We start from the raw sequence: 18,729 nt of genomic DNA, 5'->3' as shown, positions 1-18,729 counted from the left end.
AGTGACATAGAAAGCATATTTTACATTCTTGAATCATCTTCAATATTCACAATTCAGAATTGGTGTTACTCAAACTGGCCTTAATACTCCATTGTAAATTCTTTTGTTTCAAAAATGTACTTTCTTTGCCTTCAAAAGACTTAACATGCTTTTAGCTTAAAGTCTGCTAAAGATTTCACCTAGCTATTAAGACATCACTCTCATACGTTGCAAACAGAGCTTAGGACTTAAGTGTGGAGCACTATATTTTTTTGACATCTGAATGCTCTTAACAAAGGTAACCATCATTCTGCAGCCCAATTTTTTTTGTAAAAAGAAAAATTTTAATTGCAACCTCTACTTTTTACAAAGTATTTCAAAAGACAAACAGCTCAGTTTCCCTATAATGCAGAATGTAAGTTAAACCCTCAATATATTTAGCATACAAAGTCAATAGTTCACTTAAGCTTAATGAAGTTCTATAGTATCAGGCAGGCACATGTGCACACACATTAGAGGTACTCAAGTCAACAGCATTAAGAAACGTAATGTAGTTTTAGGCCATTTATAGAATTTTGAATATAGTGCAGACAAATCAGATTTATTAAGAGCAAAAGTTTTTTCTCCCAAAGGCGTGTATTGGAAGAGGGAAACATATTAAAATTTTATTGCAACCTCAAAATTAATGCTTAATGACATTAGTTAACTAGGGGAGGCTACATTCAAATAGAGAATGCCAACTGCATCTTGTAACCCCTGAAATGTAACTCCTCAACCACATGCTCTAATCAAATTACACATGGGTGCAATAATTGCTGTTGCTAAGAACCATCTGATGTGATGACCCTGTTGACCATTAAAACCATTCTAAAATAGATAATAAAAGCAGCTGAAGAAGCCAAATCTGTCAGTCCAGTGAAGAACTTTCAACTTCTAAGAATATGCCTCTAGCAGAGTCTCAAAGCATTTGTAGCATCTGCTATGAAGTATCCAAGCATCTTTTTAAAAGATTCCCTTTTGTATTAGAGCAGCAATCTTGATACTCTATAGGACCAATTCATAATATCTTATATGCAATTAAGGCAAGAACATTATGTGCTCTGAAACCAAGTTATGAATAGTAGGAAATAAACTAGTTTGACCGCATAAGGGCCAAACAAACCTATTTCAACAAATAAAGGGACATCTTTGATAAGAAAGGATCAGCCTTCAATTCCCAAAAGTTAAAACATCCTACCAAACTTGACTAAACAGTGCTAGTGCTTTTAGCCTATTATAATTGTCTTTTAAAAATATTTAGCTCTACAGCACTCAAAATAGTTTAAACTCCATTAAGTTCTTACTGAACTTTAGTGCTAATGCAAATCTTAAGATGCTACGTAAAGAACATACAGTTGGACTGGGGGACATAATTGTGGAATTCATTGACTAGCATACAAAACAGATATTTGGGTAATATTTGGATCAATAGAAACCACCTGCAAATGATGGGTTAAACTTGGGTACATGGGACTTATCCTACAAATGAGTAAGATTATTTTGGCACAATCTGCTGTAGTGTTAACATAAATGTTTAATGCGAGGTATAGCCTGTAAGCTGTTACTATAAATATGCACAAGTATAAGCCACAGAAAACTCTACCGTAGGCCAGGAGAAGCACACATTGTTTCATTCACTGGCGAGAGGTTCAGCTAGGGAATCTTTGCCTTAAAGGGATTGGACATATAACTATTTGTGAATATGCAGAAGCCTCCATTGATACAGCAAGGCAAGTCCAGAAAGAAACCAAAAGCTCTAGAATATACTTTTGGCAGCATAATAAAAGCTACCATTTGGCATTAATATTGCAGTAACAAAAATTTCAATACACATGTACTATAACAGGTTAGTTCTATATATGCATACACCCAAAAGCAAAACTAAATAAGGATAGTTTCCATAAAATACAAAAGTTAGAAAGAAACGAAATGGACTTGCAAGCTTCTGAAGTGTCAAACTAAGGCTAAAGTTCCAACTTCATTAGAATGAAAAGCTCAGATTTAAACTGGACATTGTTTGAAGACTAAGATCCAATGATTGTTTAGCAGCAATTTTACAGAACTGTAAATTCATTTATTAACAGGCAGTATAAACAGATAATTCTAATTTTATTTAAAAACCATGAGTGCCACATTGAATATACAGCTCATGAATAACTTAAAACCATATCCCATATTAAGAGGCAACGCACACAGCATACAAAAAGTATACTAAACAAAGCTCTAAGGATACATGATTGAAATTTCTAAAATTATATATACAGTACACAATGTTAATTATGTGTTCATTTCAGTCCCCGATACTCCTCATGCCTCACTTTCACCAGAAACTGAATTCTGCACTTCCTCTTCTAAAATTGGTACAATCAGATTATCCTTGGACATCAAGTTATATTTCATCACAAATTTGGTAAACCGATGACATAAGAAAGTTTCATTCTGAGGACAGAAAAAATGTACATGTTAATACAGATTACAAAAGGATCATTTAAAATTACTCAGGGACAAAAATTCCTTCATGGAGAGCAGTATGTTATAGAAAAAAAATGTAGATTATAATTTATGCTGCATTCTGAAGCTTTCCAGGATGCACAATAAAGCTACTTTTGAGATTTTTTTTTCAACTAAAAAAGAAGGAATTACCTAAGTGACAGAACAGGGAAACAGCTTCTTACAATGCTTCTTACACTATCTTTCACAAAACATCAGCACCCCTTAAAACATGAAGGTATTTCTATAAGACAGTCCCAAGCCCCAATTTTTTTTATGAATCCATTCAATTTCATTAACCAAATACAATCTCTTGTCCATGAATGAGAGATTTTAGGAGTTCACACATATAGTTATCACATTGTATCTTTTCAGGATAAACAATGTTATACAAACCACAAAAAGAAACAAAAACCAAAGATATTAAAGGCACAAAAGAAGAAAATTTACACCAATTCAATTCATTCCTTTCTACTCTTGATTCTGTGATATCCATACACAGTGTGATTTTGTTATTTAAAATCTTCAGTGGTTCAACTAAATGATCTCCAAATGCTTTTGTGCATAATTGATTGCTCATATTGGTATTCAATCTACTTTCATTTTCTAAACCAAGGGTGTCAAACTCGCAACGTCACGTGATGTGTTGCAACGTATCTCGACTTTTTTTGCCATTGCCGGCAATGGGGTGGGTGTGGTTTTGCTATGATGCATCCGGCCCATAGGCCGGCAGTTTGACCCCCCTGTTCTAAACTCTTTTCAACCATGTATTCTTCTCATGTACTCTTTTCCTACTAAATTAAACTTAATTTTATGTTTTTCCTGACACATCCAACTCTCTCTTCCATTGAACAAAAAGGACAAAAATACATTTTAGTCACTTTGGTTTGTTTCATTCTTTCATTCCTCTGGGCAAACTATATATTGCTATCTTCTTACCATTATTTGCAACCCATTATTATCACAAACATTCTTTGTACATTTACCATACATAAGTAGCCAAGACAATATACCCATATCCTTATCTTACATTCTGCTATTGACCCATTTGTTTGATATCAAATTAAAAAGACTCAAAAGAATCACTCAAAAATATATAGAAAATTATTAATTTTTAAGATGAAAGCACATTCAGGTTTTATCTTTTCTTCCATATATTTTTGTGAAAATGCATTTACAGAACATCAGATGATCAAAATAGACTAAATATATAAGATTTTGATAAAGAAACTGCAAGAAACAATCACTTACCTTCTCTAGAGTTTATGTTCAAATCACATATCCAGAGAACATTTTGAAACCATAATAATTATACCATGCTGTCATAAAAACAGCAACAACACTCAGCAGGCACATTCTAAACAGCAATTCCAAAGATACCAATATAAAAAATAGCAGACCAATAAAGTTATTCTGCCATTACAATATCTAGTACTAAAGTAAGAGCACAACCTAAAGGTTTACCCAAAAGTAAAATCCATGTATTTAGTTGTCCCAGTTAAATGCATTTAAAACTGCCACCCCAAACATTTACAACCCAATCCTATATGCATCTATTCAGAGGTTAAGCCTCATATAGTTCAATAGAGCATATTCCAAAACACATAGCTAGAGGTAATACTCTTTGTAATAAAGCACTTACTTCATATTCATCAAATATTTGACGATGATGAAAATATGCATGTGAAAATATTCTGTAAATCCTACGGCAAACTGATCCTAGTTTGGCTACAGATGATTCCTTTATACTAACCCTGCAAACACAAGAAATTTTTGCTGCATTAAAGATTCCCATAATCCTCAATTGACCGTATATGAAATTAATACTGAAATAAGGTTTCTATAATTCTGAGAAAATATTTACCTGCTGGGGAAATATTTATTGCTATTCAGAAGACATGCAGCACCATCCAGTGTATGTCTAGTGTAGTCAATGGCGGGACACTAGAAAAAAAAATAAAATAAAAGTACTGCATTTGAATATAGATAACATTTTAATACTTTCAAATCATCTAAAAGCAAGTTATGAAAAAAATTATCCTTTCCAAATTCAATTCTTCACACAGCCATGAAATTGATTGGGCGATATTACTACTATAGGAAAAAAATGAGGAATTGCCTTGTGCTCAATTGAGATACGAATGGGAATAAAATAAATAACAATGAATGCCAAATTATTATTTGAATTGTGTATTTTCTATTAAATTTAATATGGTGTTACAGCATAAGAAAAAGTCAATACCCTCTGCAATTACTCACTTGCAAGCATATAGCAATAGGACTTTAGACTTATATACCGCTTCACAGTGCTTTTCAGCCCTAAGTGGTTTACAGAGTCAGCATATTTTCCCCAACAATCTGGGTCCGCATTTTACCAATTAGTGATACAAGTTGGAGGGGGGGGGTTATGCAGGGAAATTACGAGAATCTCACTAACAACTAGAAAACAGCAACTGGTAGATCACGGGTGTCAAACTCGCGATGTCACGTGACTTTTTTCTCATTGCCGGCAATGGAGTGGGTGTGGTTTTGGCGTGACGCATCCGGCCTGCAGGCCGGTAGTTTGACACCCCTGTGGTAGATGAACAGAAGTGTAGAGTTTTGTTTCTGAACATACAGTATAGGAAAGTAACATCTGCAGCACAGTAACACAATTAGTAAAACATCTTTAATATTTCCGTTTTCTGTCTTACCTCTTTGGGAGTTTTATGGGCTGCACAAAGAAAAATCCACTGTTCAGTTGCTGTCATCTGTGTGCATGTGTCTGGGTGGCATTCACTCTATTAAAATAGTTGCACAATAAATATTTGTTGAGCCTATGTGAAAAATACATTTTGTGCAAATAACATCCTTTCTATCTGACCATTATAAATAACTAAAAAAACAAAATACTAAAAAAGAGTGTTCTGTTTTTACTAATTTTTAAAAAGATTTTTAAGTGCCTAAAGAAAAATGAAAAAAAAAAAAAGTTACCTGAAGTTTAACTGCAAGACCATTTAGCTCCAGACAGAATTGCCTAAAATTTTAGGAAAAAAGATCATCATCCTTTTTTTCTCCCATCTGATGTAATTACAAGCCTAAAAAACACCACAAAGACTGCAAAATGCTGTTAATTGTTACCTTTGGAAAGAAGCATGAAAAATACACCTTAAATGTTATTTATATCCCTGTCAAAAGACAACAGTTAAATATTTAAGCTTTTCTAAGATTCTAATAAAAACAGTGTTATTTAGTAAATTTGACAAAAATTTCGATAGCAAAAATAGGTTACACAGGGTTGACCAAAGCCACTAGCCTCTATAAAGAGGATGTACTATTCAGATGACCTGCCTAAGTGCCTGATAGCTAATAGAGGGCAATACTGTGGAATACTTACATGGCCTCTAGAAAATATAGATTATCCATCAGTTTGGGGCAAGGTACAATTAGCATATTTCTACCTCAGGCTGAATGGGGAACATGGTAGAATATGAAGTTGAAAATGGCCGAAGTATATTTCTTTAATACCGTACAAACAGCAACCTTGTATACCCACACTATTATATTATAGTCACAAGACCCAGAGTAAAAAAGAATACATTTTTAAAATAAACTATAAACCCACAGAGCTGTTTGTGTGTGTGGGGGGGGGGGAGAAAGGCCAGGAGGGGAAAAATCTTTTGTAAATATCCATCTCACTCAAATCTCACTCCCACATGATTAAAAGGGTAAGATTAAGTAAAAAAATAAGGCATTTTAAAGGATGTATCTTCACCACTTCTACTTAACATATATCCCTTTCCTGAGAGGTCTCATCCCTAGAGTCTCTGAAGCAATTAGCAGGTAACCTCACAATTTTTTTAATGAGAAAGTACTGCTTTTTTTAGTGCTCTTAGTCTACTTGCCTTGCAAATGATGCAAATGAACACCATTTCTCAAGAACAGACACTTTTTTTTACAGAATTAGGTGCAGTTACCTTAAATGTTCATATTTCCAAACACCTTCATCCTGTCCTTCTGGAGGTTCAAGAATTTTGTCAATGTTTGAACAGTCCGCCCTTATATTTTGTTGGATATACTAGAGAGGAAAATGTTTAAAAATAATCATAAAGATACCATACACGTGTAAGGGGGTAGCAAAAATTACACTGAACACCTCCCAACCAACTGCTATGCTAATCCCTGTTCTCAGGTTTTGCATCAGAGTTCCAATAGATGAGTTACTATATGTACAATTTACTTCAGTTAAAAACTGTCAGTCCCCTAACTGAACTTATTAACTGGGTGAAAAAAAGAACCAGGCAGCTCAGTAAGCATGCAACATTTATGTCTTTATAGTGTAAAAATGATCTAATAAGCATTCAACAACAAAGCAGGTAAAACTATATGATGATGCAATCTAATCCATTATGAATCCATAACTGTCAAAAAGTAAATGAATAGAATAACAGCATATAGTTAAATGTTTGGGTACCTGTTGAACTGCCAATGTGCTATCCATCTCTTCAAATGATTCATCAGGCCAATTATAAAAATCCTAAAACAAAAAACCAGAAAGACTGAAGAACAATCAAGTCTTAAAAATATTCAAGTTTATAGCAGCACGGTATCTTTTAAAAATCTAAATAAAAGAACGGACAAAACTGCCTTCAGATCTGTATAATTTCATGTTTTTTGCTGCCTAAAGAATAGCTTAAAACTCATTTTGTTGAATCTATAAAATAACCTCCTATTATTTCTGTCTACCGCATAAGGCATTTTACTATATAGAACACTTCCAAGAACAGAAGTACAATAGTATCTTCTCAGTATCTTTCATAGCAGAAAAACTCACTTGAAAGCAATACAGGAACTCAAGTGGCATACATATTCATTACAACAGGGGTCCCCAACCTCTGGTCCGTGGACCGGTACCGGGCCGCGGCACGCCAGCAACCAGGCCGCACGAACAAGCAAAGCCCCATCCGTGAGATGCAGACAGCACACAAAACCACACTCTCTCCAGTCCGTGGAAAAACCTTTCTCCATGGAACCGGTTCCTGGTGTCCAAAAGGTTGGGGATCTCTGCATTACAAACTAGTCTCAAGAAAACAAGGTGGCAGTATAGAAATCAAGCACAAGCAATTACACATGACAATTGAGTCCAAAATTTCTGTTGCAAAGCAACACAATCGTTATGTGAATTCCACCCCATTTTAGGATCTTTCTTATCTCAGTTAAGTGAATCATTGCAGTTGTTAAGTTAGTAAAACAGCTGTTAAATGAATCTGGTTTTCCTGCTGACTTTGCTTGTCAGCAAAGTTGTGATTGCAAAAGATGATTACATGACAATGGGACACTGCAACCGTCATAAATATGAGTCAGTTGTCAAGCATCTAAATTTTGATCAAATGACCATGGAGATTCTGCAATGGTCATAAGTGTGAAAACTGGTCACAAGCCACTTTTTTCAGTGCCACTGTAAATTCAAACAGTCACTAAACGAACTATTTTAAGTCTAGAACTACCTGTACACAATTAGTATACAAATGTTCTATCAGAGGTAGACACCTTAGGCCAGGGGTGTCAAACTCAATTTCATTGAGGGCCGCATCAGCCTTGCAGTTGCCCTTGGGGGGCTGGGTGGGTGTGACCAGGGTGGGTGTGGCCTACTGGATGGGCATGGCCAGTTCTACATCATTCGCGTCAAGGGTGCCTGTGGGGGCCTGGGCAGGAATGGGACAGATCTGAGGGTCTCTGGCAGAAGGGGGTGGGACCAGGGCAAGTGCCAAGGCATGGTGCATTTCTTCATTCCTCACAAAGGGTGACACCTCCCCAGCATGCACCCAGGGAGCGGGGCCAACGCAGCAGGGGCTGGTTCCTTGCTGTTTCTGGACAGCCTTGTGGTGCTAAGACTGAATGCATTTCAGCATAGATGGCCACCACAAAATTGTACATTGGCTCCCGGCTGGCCTGGGCCAAGGCAGCGGGGGCCGTTCCCTCACTGTATCCAGGATGGCTTCGCAGGCCACATGAAACCACTTCGCGGGCCGCATCCGGCCCCCGGGCCTTGTGTTTGACATGTCTGCCTTAGGCCCTTCAGAGAGTTTGGAATTTACATTCCCAACATTTCTAGACAGCAAAGTCAGCCTATGAGAGGCACAGTTCCAAATATTAATCAAGTTACTTACATCTGCAATAAACAAACAGTAAAGGTAGGAGAGGAGCAAAAGAAATCAAGTAAACCTACAGACTGCACCTACCCTCCAAGTTTTCAATAAAAATGCTAAACCTTCTAAAAGAGCAATTTGAAGAGCACTTTCAGAAAGGGGAGACTCAAACAACTTTATAACAATAATAATAGGAAATGACAGCATTTAATTATTGGAGAAAAAGTTGTTGGTATCAGCTCCTGGCAAAATTAAGCCCTTCCCAGCCTCAAGCAGAGTCAGCAATCCCAAAAAGTACTACGGCACTTCTGAACAGGAAAGGATAAACGATTTCTAACACCACCCATTTCTTCTGTGGGAAGACATGAAGCCATCGTTTCAGAAGCACTTTGGCACCCTATACTGTACTCTGCAACATTCATCCACACCCATATGCCAAGCCCACTTAATGTAGTCAACTTCCGTCTTTCCCTGCTTTTACAGTCACGGCTCCGACCTTTTCCTTACTACACCTTCCTCCTCCTCTCCAAATATCCCCCGCCCATTTTTTCCTGCAGACCCACCCGTGTTCTACTTCTCTCCCACTTCTTCGGGGGGGGGGGAGGGAGAGGGGCACCCTGACTTTTCCAAACCTTTTTCTTCTCCCATTTTTCAACGTTCTGGAAGAGCTATCTCGCAGTTCCTAATTTCAGGGTGCTGTCGATTCCTTTCAACGGGCGGGACGTTGCTTTGGTGGTTGATGCAGGAAGAGGGAGAAGTAACTAAACACCCAAATCATTCCCCCCCTGGTTCATTACAGCGCCATGTCTCCAAAGACTTCGGGCCCAGGGCGTAAGTTTCTAACCCCGGACAGAGAGAGAGAGAGAGAGCAGCTTCTCAGCGCCCCCCCCCCAAATACACACACACCTGAGGGGACGCCGCATTGACTAACCTTTTCTCGCCCCGCCCTCCGTTCTCACACCAAGCCCTGCCGGCCATGGCGGGGAGGTATCCTTGCCCTTTTTCTCCCAGCGGCGGCCCTGCACTCGCCGAATCTGGTCCAAAGCGAAGAGAGCGGCCGTCTTCCTGGGAAGGCGGGGGGGGGCTACAAGTAGGCCTCCGCCACCCGCAGCTGCTTCCTCCTCACACACGTCAATACCCGGCCCGTCTCCTCGCCGCAGCCGCGGTCATCCACGCCCCTGCCCCAAGCGTTCCGAGGCCTTGCGTGCGAGCGACGGACTTACCTGGGCCTTGGTGCCCGGCCTGTTCCGCCTTAGCACAGCCGTCCCCTCCGCCATGACCATAGTGACAGCGAGCGGCGCCAGGACCCGGATGCGGCGGCGGCAGCAGCAGCTACCCAACAGGCGGGGAGGGGAAAAGAGGCGGAAGACGCGCGGAAAGACGCGAGACGACAACGAGGCTGACTTCCCCCGAGGGGCGGGGAAGGAGTAGAGGGGCAGAAGAGCCCGCGGGGATTCGGAGAACTACGTAGCGTCCTACATCAGAGGGGCGGGTCTACCTGGCGTGGGCCTGATAGAGCGGCGCTGCAGAGAAAACAGCGCCCTCCAGCTTGGGAGGAGACAAAGTTCAGCGGAATAAGTAAGGGAACAAGGCGGAGCCGAACATGTGACGCAAACAACACCGGAAGGAGCGGGAAACGCTGCATGGAAGGGCAAAGAGGAAGTAGGAAAGCAGCACGTGCCTTGAAAGCTTGCCGGGCGGGAGGGGTTTGGGGGCTTCCCGGAAAGAGGGCGGGGCGTCTCTTGTGGAAGAACTTTCGGACGGGCATGTGGCGCCTTCGGACGCGTCGGTCGTTCTGCGCGCGTGCTTTCTCGCGAGCGCCCCCCTTCGGACGATCGGACTGCTGCTCTCCTCGCTACTCTCCAGACGGCCACCGCTTATTGGCCGGAGATGAGGAGCGCTGAGTCCTTCTCCCTCTCGGGGGGGGGGGGGGCGATCGCTCCCCTTCGTTCCGCGTTTTGAACGGAGAGCGACGAAATGAGCGTGTAGTAAACCCTTAAGAGCTGGTCAGATACTTTGTACAGATAGCCGTTTACTGTTAACTTCGGTATAGTAATGGCGAGTTCAAGGAAAGCTCTCAGCGGCGTCCATCAGCAATAGCCGAAACCAGAAACGTCCCCTGACTGACGTGCCATTCCGATAAGCCAAGTTAACCGACGTTGTCCCGAAAGGCGAGATTTTACAGCCCTTCGGAAGCCCCACAGGGAGAGCCGGGTGAAGTGATTGAGAAACCGGACCGGGAGGAGAAAGGAGCCTGTCTGTGCAGAGCAAGCTCTGGAAGGGCTTTAGCACCCACCTTCTCCCTCATACAAGCGGCGCTTCTGAGGAGCTGCAGACAGCTTCTCCTAATGCTGCTAATCTTGCCTTCTGAGTGTCGCCTCCCACCAATTTTATTACATTTATATGTCTGTCTATCTCACTGTTCTGGAGATGAGGCAGCCATTTATGAACGGCAGGGGTATTTACGCTCAAGGGACGTTTGCAATCTCCGGTATATGGCTATTATAAAACCGGTTTGCTTGCTTTTTTAAAAAAAAAAAATGCCTTCGGGTAATCTGGAATGTAAATACTTTTACTACTGTTACCTCTTCTTTTGACTGCAGATTTTCTGTGAAATTGAATTAGAACTAGAGTAATCAAAGAATTAAACTTACATTTTTCACAAGGACGGTCTTGGCAGTGAATTTTCTATTTTCAGCTATTACTAAGAAAATTTGAACACTGGTTTGCATTAAGAAAACCCTCGTAGGCACCTAAGAATTACAACCAAAATTTTTGAAATGTAATTTTAATCAGGACTGCTATTTTAAAAGTGACTTGTATTTTTTTGTTGTTGTTATTGTTCTTCAGGAAGAAAAGGTAGTTTTAGGAGGAAGCGAGAATAGGAAATTTGTTTCAACTTCTTTTGTGGAGGAAGAGAATGCAGAAACTGCCTTCCATCACAAGCCTTAGAAAAACTATCTTCATGATTTAAGCCATTATATTCCTTGTGAATGAAATGTATGTTCATTACTTATTTTAATCACTTAATGGCAGAGGGCTGAGTTAACTTGTGGGACTCCCTAACTCCAGTCATTTCTACCCATCTGGTGTATTCAGGTAAAATAGGTGTGCTTCAAATTCCCTCAAAGTCATCTTGTCCTTGTTGCTATCCAGTGGTATGAATAGTGCCCACTCTTCTGGTGTTCCAGAAGATGCTTAAGACCTGGTGCCTCCCACGCCTAGATGGAGCTATAGTTATTTGTGAAGCTCCTATCATATTTTTATTGTGACAGTTTTTAGTCTGGACCATGGGTCCTGCAGCTCCCAGCCTCTTCTGCCATTTGCAGAGAGACAAGACACTTGCGCTTCCCTCCCTCCCTCCCTCCCTCCCGTGTGTGTGTGTGTGTGTGTGTGTGTGTGTGTGTGTGTGTGTGTAAAAAAGAATGGCATCACAGCTGTTCTCCTGCCTACAAGCTTATTGGGCTTGTCCTTGGCTACATCTCTGCAGGAAGCAGGAAGGGCAGGAGAGCGCCAGCCCAGTAAGAACATGTGTCAGCTTGTTGGAGAACAGCATGAAGCCAGCTTGCCAGGTGAATAGAAGATCGGAGAGGGGGGAGGGAGAGAAAAAGAGAGGGAGAGATAGAGAACTCATGCACAGCACCCTCTATTTCTTTTAAATTAAACTCTTCAATCAAGGCTCCCCCCTCTGGTGTTTGCGCACGAGAGTTTTGCAGCTCCCAGTGTTTTCTGTGGGAAACAGGTCCAAGTGGCTCTTTGAGTGTTTATGGTTGCCAACTCCTGGTCTGGACCAACATTTTGTTTCATGCTTTTAACTATTCTAATTATATCGGTATAAGATGCCCAGAGTCTTTTGGGAATAGGTCATAATAAATTTAATAAGTAAATGTAAAGTGCTACAGTAGCACCAAAATGAATACATTAGTAAGGAATAGTTTCACTGTACAGATAAGTTTTATTTCAAGGTCCTAATATCATTTGAGAAATGTTGCATTTATTAAGAAAATAATTATTTACATGATGGAACAAAAGCATCTGAGCACTTTTTGTGGAATGACAACTTCATGATAATGCCAGAGTACGAACTGCTCAATCAAGATATTTTCCAAGAATATCACCATCTCTAAATATGAAATAGTCCTGCAAATAGAGAATACAAATTAGCATTCACCAAAGACAAAAAGTTACTAGTTCAGAAGTCAAGGCAATTACGTTGTTCCAGCAGATAGGATTTATGAGCACATAGATTAGTGCTCTACAAATAGTGAGGCAAGGACATGTCCTTTATATTTATTTCTTTGAAAACTGGGGGGAGGAAAGATAATTGAAACTAATTTCCTTGAAGATAGCCTTCATTTGGACTGAAATATTCCAATTTAAAGCATGGGCTAAATTACAAGTCCTAGCTGTACTCTTACTACATATAAGATTTCTCACTAATAGCCAAGTTAGTTCCAGCCTGAATTGGACCCATTTTTATCACTAAGCTACGTGTACAACCAGTTTTATCTCCAGCAATCTCATGTTATTCTATGTAAAGTTATGTTTTCTAGAGATTATCTTGCAACCCCAGCATACTATTACTTGCATGCACCAGTTTGAAGATACTTGCAGTATGGTAAGACCCCAAGAACAAAACTAATGTAGTGAAAGCAAAGATAATTTACAAGGATAGAAAAATATGGAAACCTAAATGATACTAGATTAATCATAAATTTAGATTCATGTCCTTTAATTTGTTTAATGCTTTTTTTTCCAGTTTTGCTTTCTTCTACTTTTTGCATAAAAAGTTCCTTCTGTGAGGAATCGGGAGTGGTGTGGTGCAGAGACTGGGTGGAGGGAGCAGGCCCAAAGGTTGTGGGGATACTAAGGGGTGGGAAGGGAAGCAAGGAATGTCTTGGGCTGCACTAGGCCTCCCCCACTTGGGAACCCTGTGTTCCATTTAATTATTTGCACTATTTAATGACCAATCGGGGAGACCAGGGTGTGGAGCAAGGTCACCTCACTTAGTAGCCGTCATATGCAACTGTAATGGGCAAGCTCCATTATGATCATACAGTAGATGGAGACTACATGTTTTCTAAATCCCAAAAATACTGGATTACAAGATTACCAAATCTACAAACAGTAAATTTTGCTTACATACAGGATTGAGAAATGCATTCAAAATGTACGTTTACTCCAGACTTCATGTCTGGACAAAGCAGGAACTAAAAATGCAATATTTTAATAAGGAAAAAAAAGCATTTTAAAAATAAATATGAATGTTTGCAGCTAAGGATTAGTCAGATAGAAATCGGCATGCAGTTGAACACAAAAGCTTGGAATGTCAGATATCTGAAGTCTTGCCATGGCAGCTTTAACGAAGTGATGTCCATGCATAAACTTAAATACAATTCCTTTTTTAAAACTAAATTGAATTAAAAGAATGAACATTTAGTGTAAAACTAACCTTATCATCCAGTATAACTTTTGTACCCCCGTATTCAGGTAGTAGAACCTTCTCACCAACTTTTACACTAACTGGGTGAGTGTTTCCATCCTAAAGGGAAGAATATGAGTTGTGAACATTACAATACACTAAGAAATACTTTGTGGTGAGAGTACATTTTAAATTCAAAGTTGCAGAATCAAATGAAAAACAGTTCCCGGACATGCTGCTATTTCTTATCTTGAGAGAGAAGTCTACTATAAACCATACCCAACCCAATGAATTTAATTTTGTATTTTCAAACACTGGCAGTTTTTAGATGTTGGAACTGCATATAAGTAAACTTTTTTGCATTTAAATATGTCTCCACCACAAAGCTTACTGATAAGTATTGAAGGGCAATTAAATAATAATGTTTCTATTAGGGATATATGGAATGGAGCTTATGTGTTCTATTTGACGTGTTCCAGGCTAAGAAGGAACAGAGGAAAAAAGGGTTTGATGGTTGAGGTGGTGAGAAAGGCATGACTGGGCCCGAATGGATATGTCAGTGGTGGCGAACCTATGGCACGCGTGCCAGAGGCGGCACTCAGAGCCCTTTCTGTGGGCACACGCAGCGCCACCACTAGCAGTTCATGCAGATCCATTAGGCCACCACCGCCGCCTGGAGCAGCAGCCCCGGCCAGCACAAAGCATGCAAAACAGCCGGCTAACAAGCTCAAGTAGAGGTGTTAGACCATCGCGGCGGCCACGCCTACCTGGCCACACCCACCCAGTCTGCTGTGACCACCCTGGCCACGCCCACCCAGTGGGCCACACACCCCGCCCTCCCTGAGGGAACCACAATGCTGATGTGGCCCTGGCACTTTCCAATAAATAAATGGGGTTTGGGTTGCGGTTTGGGCACTCGGTCTCTAAAAGGTTCACCATCACTAGGATATGTCATATCTGAATTCAAGTACACTGATGACTAAGGAAAGGGTAAGGAAAGCAACAAGGAAAATGGGGGAACAGGCTGAGCACAGGACAGTGCAGGAGAAAAAGGGGCGATGTACACTTGTTTTGTGTCACTTGCTCCTTAAAAATCAAATACTCCACTCAAACCTCTGAAATGTGGTGTGTATGATCCAAGTACATTCGCCTTGCCAACACCCTTAGTTTCTATTCAATGAGGGTAAGAAACCAAGAATATAATTGAAAAAAATCCAGAGAGGAAGCTATTTAAATGACCTGTATATCTTTTTAATCACTGTTTTTTTTTTTTTTTTGAAAAAGGAAGATGTCTGCCTGAACAAAGTAAGAAGACTAACACCACAAAAATTGCAAGGGGCTCCATGAACCTAACCCCAGGCCTAGGAACAGAAGTACTTCTTTAAAAATACTTCTAGAACTTTTAAAGCATAGGAGTATATGTATCTCCAAGGAGACACTGTTCCAGAGGGCAGGTGCTTCAACAGAAAAGGTGCACTTCTTCAGTTCTGCAAGAAGAGATTTAACTGAAGGCACCCAGAGCACACTGAATCTGGCCAAACATACTGAATGGACAGAAACAATTAAGAGACTGGTGATTTTTCAGATCACCAGGCTCTGTGCCATGAAGGGTCTTACAGATAACTAGACAATTCATATACCATTGGGTCATTGTTTCAGAGATATTTCCTTACCTAAACAAAGATATAAAATGACCATGGGTGGTTAAAAAGCAGGGGGAGTGAGAGGGATTTCCAATTAACTGCAGACTTCCCCATTGAACTCCTCTGAAAAGTTATGGAAAAAATGTAATTACAATGACTACATTCCTATTTACCTTGTTTTTTGAACCTGATCCAATTGCCACAACAGTGGCTTGTAGCACTTTTCCTTGAGATTTTTCTGGAATCATGATTCCTCCTTTAGTTACTGTCTCAGACGCACATCTTTCGACCAGTACTCGGTCAAAAAGAGGAAGGAATTTTTTAAATGCCTGTCCTGCCTGTTAAAATAAAACAGAAATCATCATGAAACCTTAACAAAAATAATGTGTCACCTAAAAGATAACTAAGGGCTTATATAACTTGTACAGAATATGAAATACATGGGGAAGATGAGCTCTGGGGAAAAAAAACTGATGCTGGAAACAGTTAAGTGAATCTGGCTTCCCCAGTGACTTTGTTTGTCAGAAGGTTGCAAAAGGTGACCACATGACTCCAGGACACTGCAACCATCATGAATATGAGCCAGTTGCCAATCATCCAGATTTTGATCACATGAACATGAGGATGGTGAAGTAGTCATTAAATAGTCACTTTTTCAGTATTGTTGTAACTTTGTGTCACTAAGCAAATGATTGTAATTAAGGGACTACTTGTATTGTCACAGTATGATTTTTATCTATCAGTTGGAGATATTTTTCATAGAAAACAAACCAACAAGGTTTAAAAAAAGAAGATAAATTTAGTAAAAAGAAATCTTATTGGTGTACATTTACCCTCATATGCAAATTTCTAATGGTAGAATATTCAAGGGGAAGTATCTTATTCTCTCCCCCAACTTTTCCTTGTCTGATCTAGACAATTCTCCAATCTTCTCCAAGGGGAGGGAAGAGCAGAGAAATGGAGAAATTGATCTTTGGCCACTCCATTGACAAATGAAAAAAACTGTGAGTTAATTGTAAAACACCCGAAGAAAATAATTAACTGCAAGAAAATTTAAGTTAACATTCAACAGTTAAATTTAAGTTAATATTCAACAGTTTAAGCATAATGAACCTTGGATGGGTATTTGGAAGGCTTGACAACTACTTTAGTGATTTTTCAAATTCTATAAATGCTTTTATGTGGGATGCATCAGATCAGTTAAATGCAGATTCATACTATCAGCTGTAAAATATGCTGCAATAAATATATATAGTTAAGTATAAAACTATGTTATGCAGTTTTCATGCATAAATAGGTCCCAAATAGTAAATAATTTCAAACAGTAACCACTAGTTTTAGCTAAGTGAAAACTAAATAAAAAGGAAGCTAGCAAATCTATGTAGGATGTTTCAATACACTCTAGCTGATTCTATTGCTATCCAGATTATGGCATGGATAATGGCAGAAATTACTAGAAGATTCTTCTAGTATTCTCTAGAATCCTCTAGAGGCCACTGTTGCTAGCAAAAGAAAACTAAGCACCTCTCACTTAGAAAAATATCCATGGCATGCAAGTAACTAGAAACCGATACAATGCTTGTTTTCTCTATGAGCTTTTCAGCAAAGTTAGCAAAACACCTATCCATAAATACCAAATACCTTCGAATACACCTTGTGGTGTCTACAAGGAGATCCCTTCTTAGTGTCTTATACAACTTAACTTTTGAAAAATAAATCCTGACAGAGGGCTCAAAACTGCAACTTATCTTGTTTTGAAGTAAGATTTCTTTTGTACCAAAAGAGATGAGAAAGTAAACATGAAGCCTCTTCCCTCTCTCCCCCCATATGTGACCTATATGTCTTTAAGTGGGCGTAACTGCTATGGCTTCGTTTCACAAATCATGGGAACTGGCTTTGCATGCCAGAGAAATCTCACACTGCAACCTGCTTACACAATTTTGTAGTACCGACAAAATTTTCAAATAACCACCATACATACACTCATTTGTATGTATGGTGGGATTCTCTTCAACAGGAGCTGGCTGCAGATGAGCTTATGCAAACACGTGTGCAGTATCTTAAAATCCAGTGTGAACAGAATAAAGCTGTTAGGATGCTGGCTTAGTTTTAGCAAAAATATTAAACAAAGGGAAAAAACTAGACTTATTTCTGAATGAATAATCACATCGCACAGTGCACAGTAATGTTCTTAGTCTCCAAATAAATTTAGCCAACTGGAATATAACTTCTTTTTGAGAACTTAATCAGCATCGCACTTCTAACCCTCAGTTATGATTTATAACGAATATTATTAGAGATCTTAGTCATAAGAAATACCCTGTTCCACTTTCAAACAATAGAGGAAGACGAAGACACGTGCAAAATCTTTCCTCCATATAATCTCCCAAATATTTCGAATTTAATCTTCCCATTTCTGCATTATCGCTGTCTTAAGTCAAACCAAAGGCTTCCGGATCAAGCACCTCTTAGGATCCGACTAAAGGATTCTGAAGAATCACAAGGCAGGAATAACCTTCCGGCGTCCTCTACCCTTAGGTGGAGGTCTACCCAAATCACAGTGGATAGAAGACAGGGTGGAGCTTAGGGAGACCCACAGCACGCAAGACAAAAGGGTTTCAGGCTCGTTCCTTCCATTTTCCCCGCTTCCTGCTCTACGGGTGACAAAAAAGCAGAATGGCAGAAACCCGTCAATCACTCACCATGCTGGATCCTTCCAACTCTTTCCTTTCTGGGCTCCTGCCGCTGCTCCGTCGCGCGCTGTCCCCTGCTCTCGCGGGTAACCCACACGTGAAAGGGTCACGAGTTGCGCATGCGCCAGCCACACCCACTCCCGAGGAAAACTGCTTCCCGTGCCATTAGGCGGGAGACACGTTCAGATGTCTTTTTCAAACGTTGTTTTGACCTTTCTCCTCATTTCCTACGCATTGTACACTCCTTAACTGTCTGGTTCACGTCTCTTTCTCTCCCTGAATTTGGTGGTTTACCGTCCGAACAAGGCAAGAGAGGCCCGGAAGTGATGTAACCC

General features: G+C 39.9%; 1 protein-coding gene across 4 annotated transcripts; it reads right to left on the bottom strand.

Moving 5' to 3' along the window:
• Positions 1 to 300: 300 nt before the first annotated feature.
• Positions 301 to 18,716, bottom strand: LOC120310054 (MOB-like protein phocein). 4 transcript variants are annotated; one of them, XM_039347988.1, is made up of 9 exons: positions 18,404 to 18,716; positions 15,875 to 16,039; positions 6,962 to 7,024; positions 6,465 to 6,565; positions 5,482 to 5,524; positions 5,202 to 5,288; positions 4,373 to 4,452; positions 4,151 to 4,262; positions 301 to 2,457 (listed from the first exon to the last, which is right to left on the bottom strand). In XM_039347988.1, the coding sequence occupies exons 1-9, from the start codon at positions 18,404 to 18,406 to the stop codon at positions 2,326 to 2,328; spliced, it is 786 nt and encodes a 261-aa protein (XP_039203922.1). In that variant the 5' UTR covers positions 18,407 to 18,716; the 3' UTR covers positions 301 to 2,325. The 4 variants fall into 4 exon arrangements, with proteins under 4 accessions (XP_039203922.1, XP_039203919.1, XP_039203920.1 ...); XM_039347985.1 differs by lacking the exons at positions 15,875 to 16,039; positions 18,404 to 18,716 and adding an exon at positions 9,860 to 10,112; XM_039347986.1 differs by lacking the exons at positions 15,875 to 16,039; positions 18,404 to 18,716 and adding an exon at positions 9,568 to 9,772.
• Positions 18,717 to 18,729: the final 13 nt, after the last annotated feature.

This window comes from Crotalus tigris, unplaced genomic scaffold (assembly GCF_016545835.1).
Source record: "Crotalus tigris isolate CLP2741 ecotype Arizona unplaced genomic scaffold, ASM1654583v1 scf7180000018105.1476442, whole genome shotgun sequence".
NCBI classification, from domain to species: domain Eukaryota; kingdom Metazoa; phylum Chordata; class Lepidosauria; order Squamata; family Viperidae; genus Crotalus; species Crotalus tigris.
This window is presented reverse-complemented; position numbering and strand designations above follow the sequence as displayed.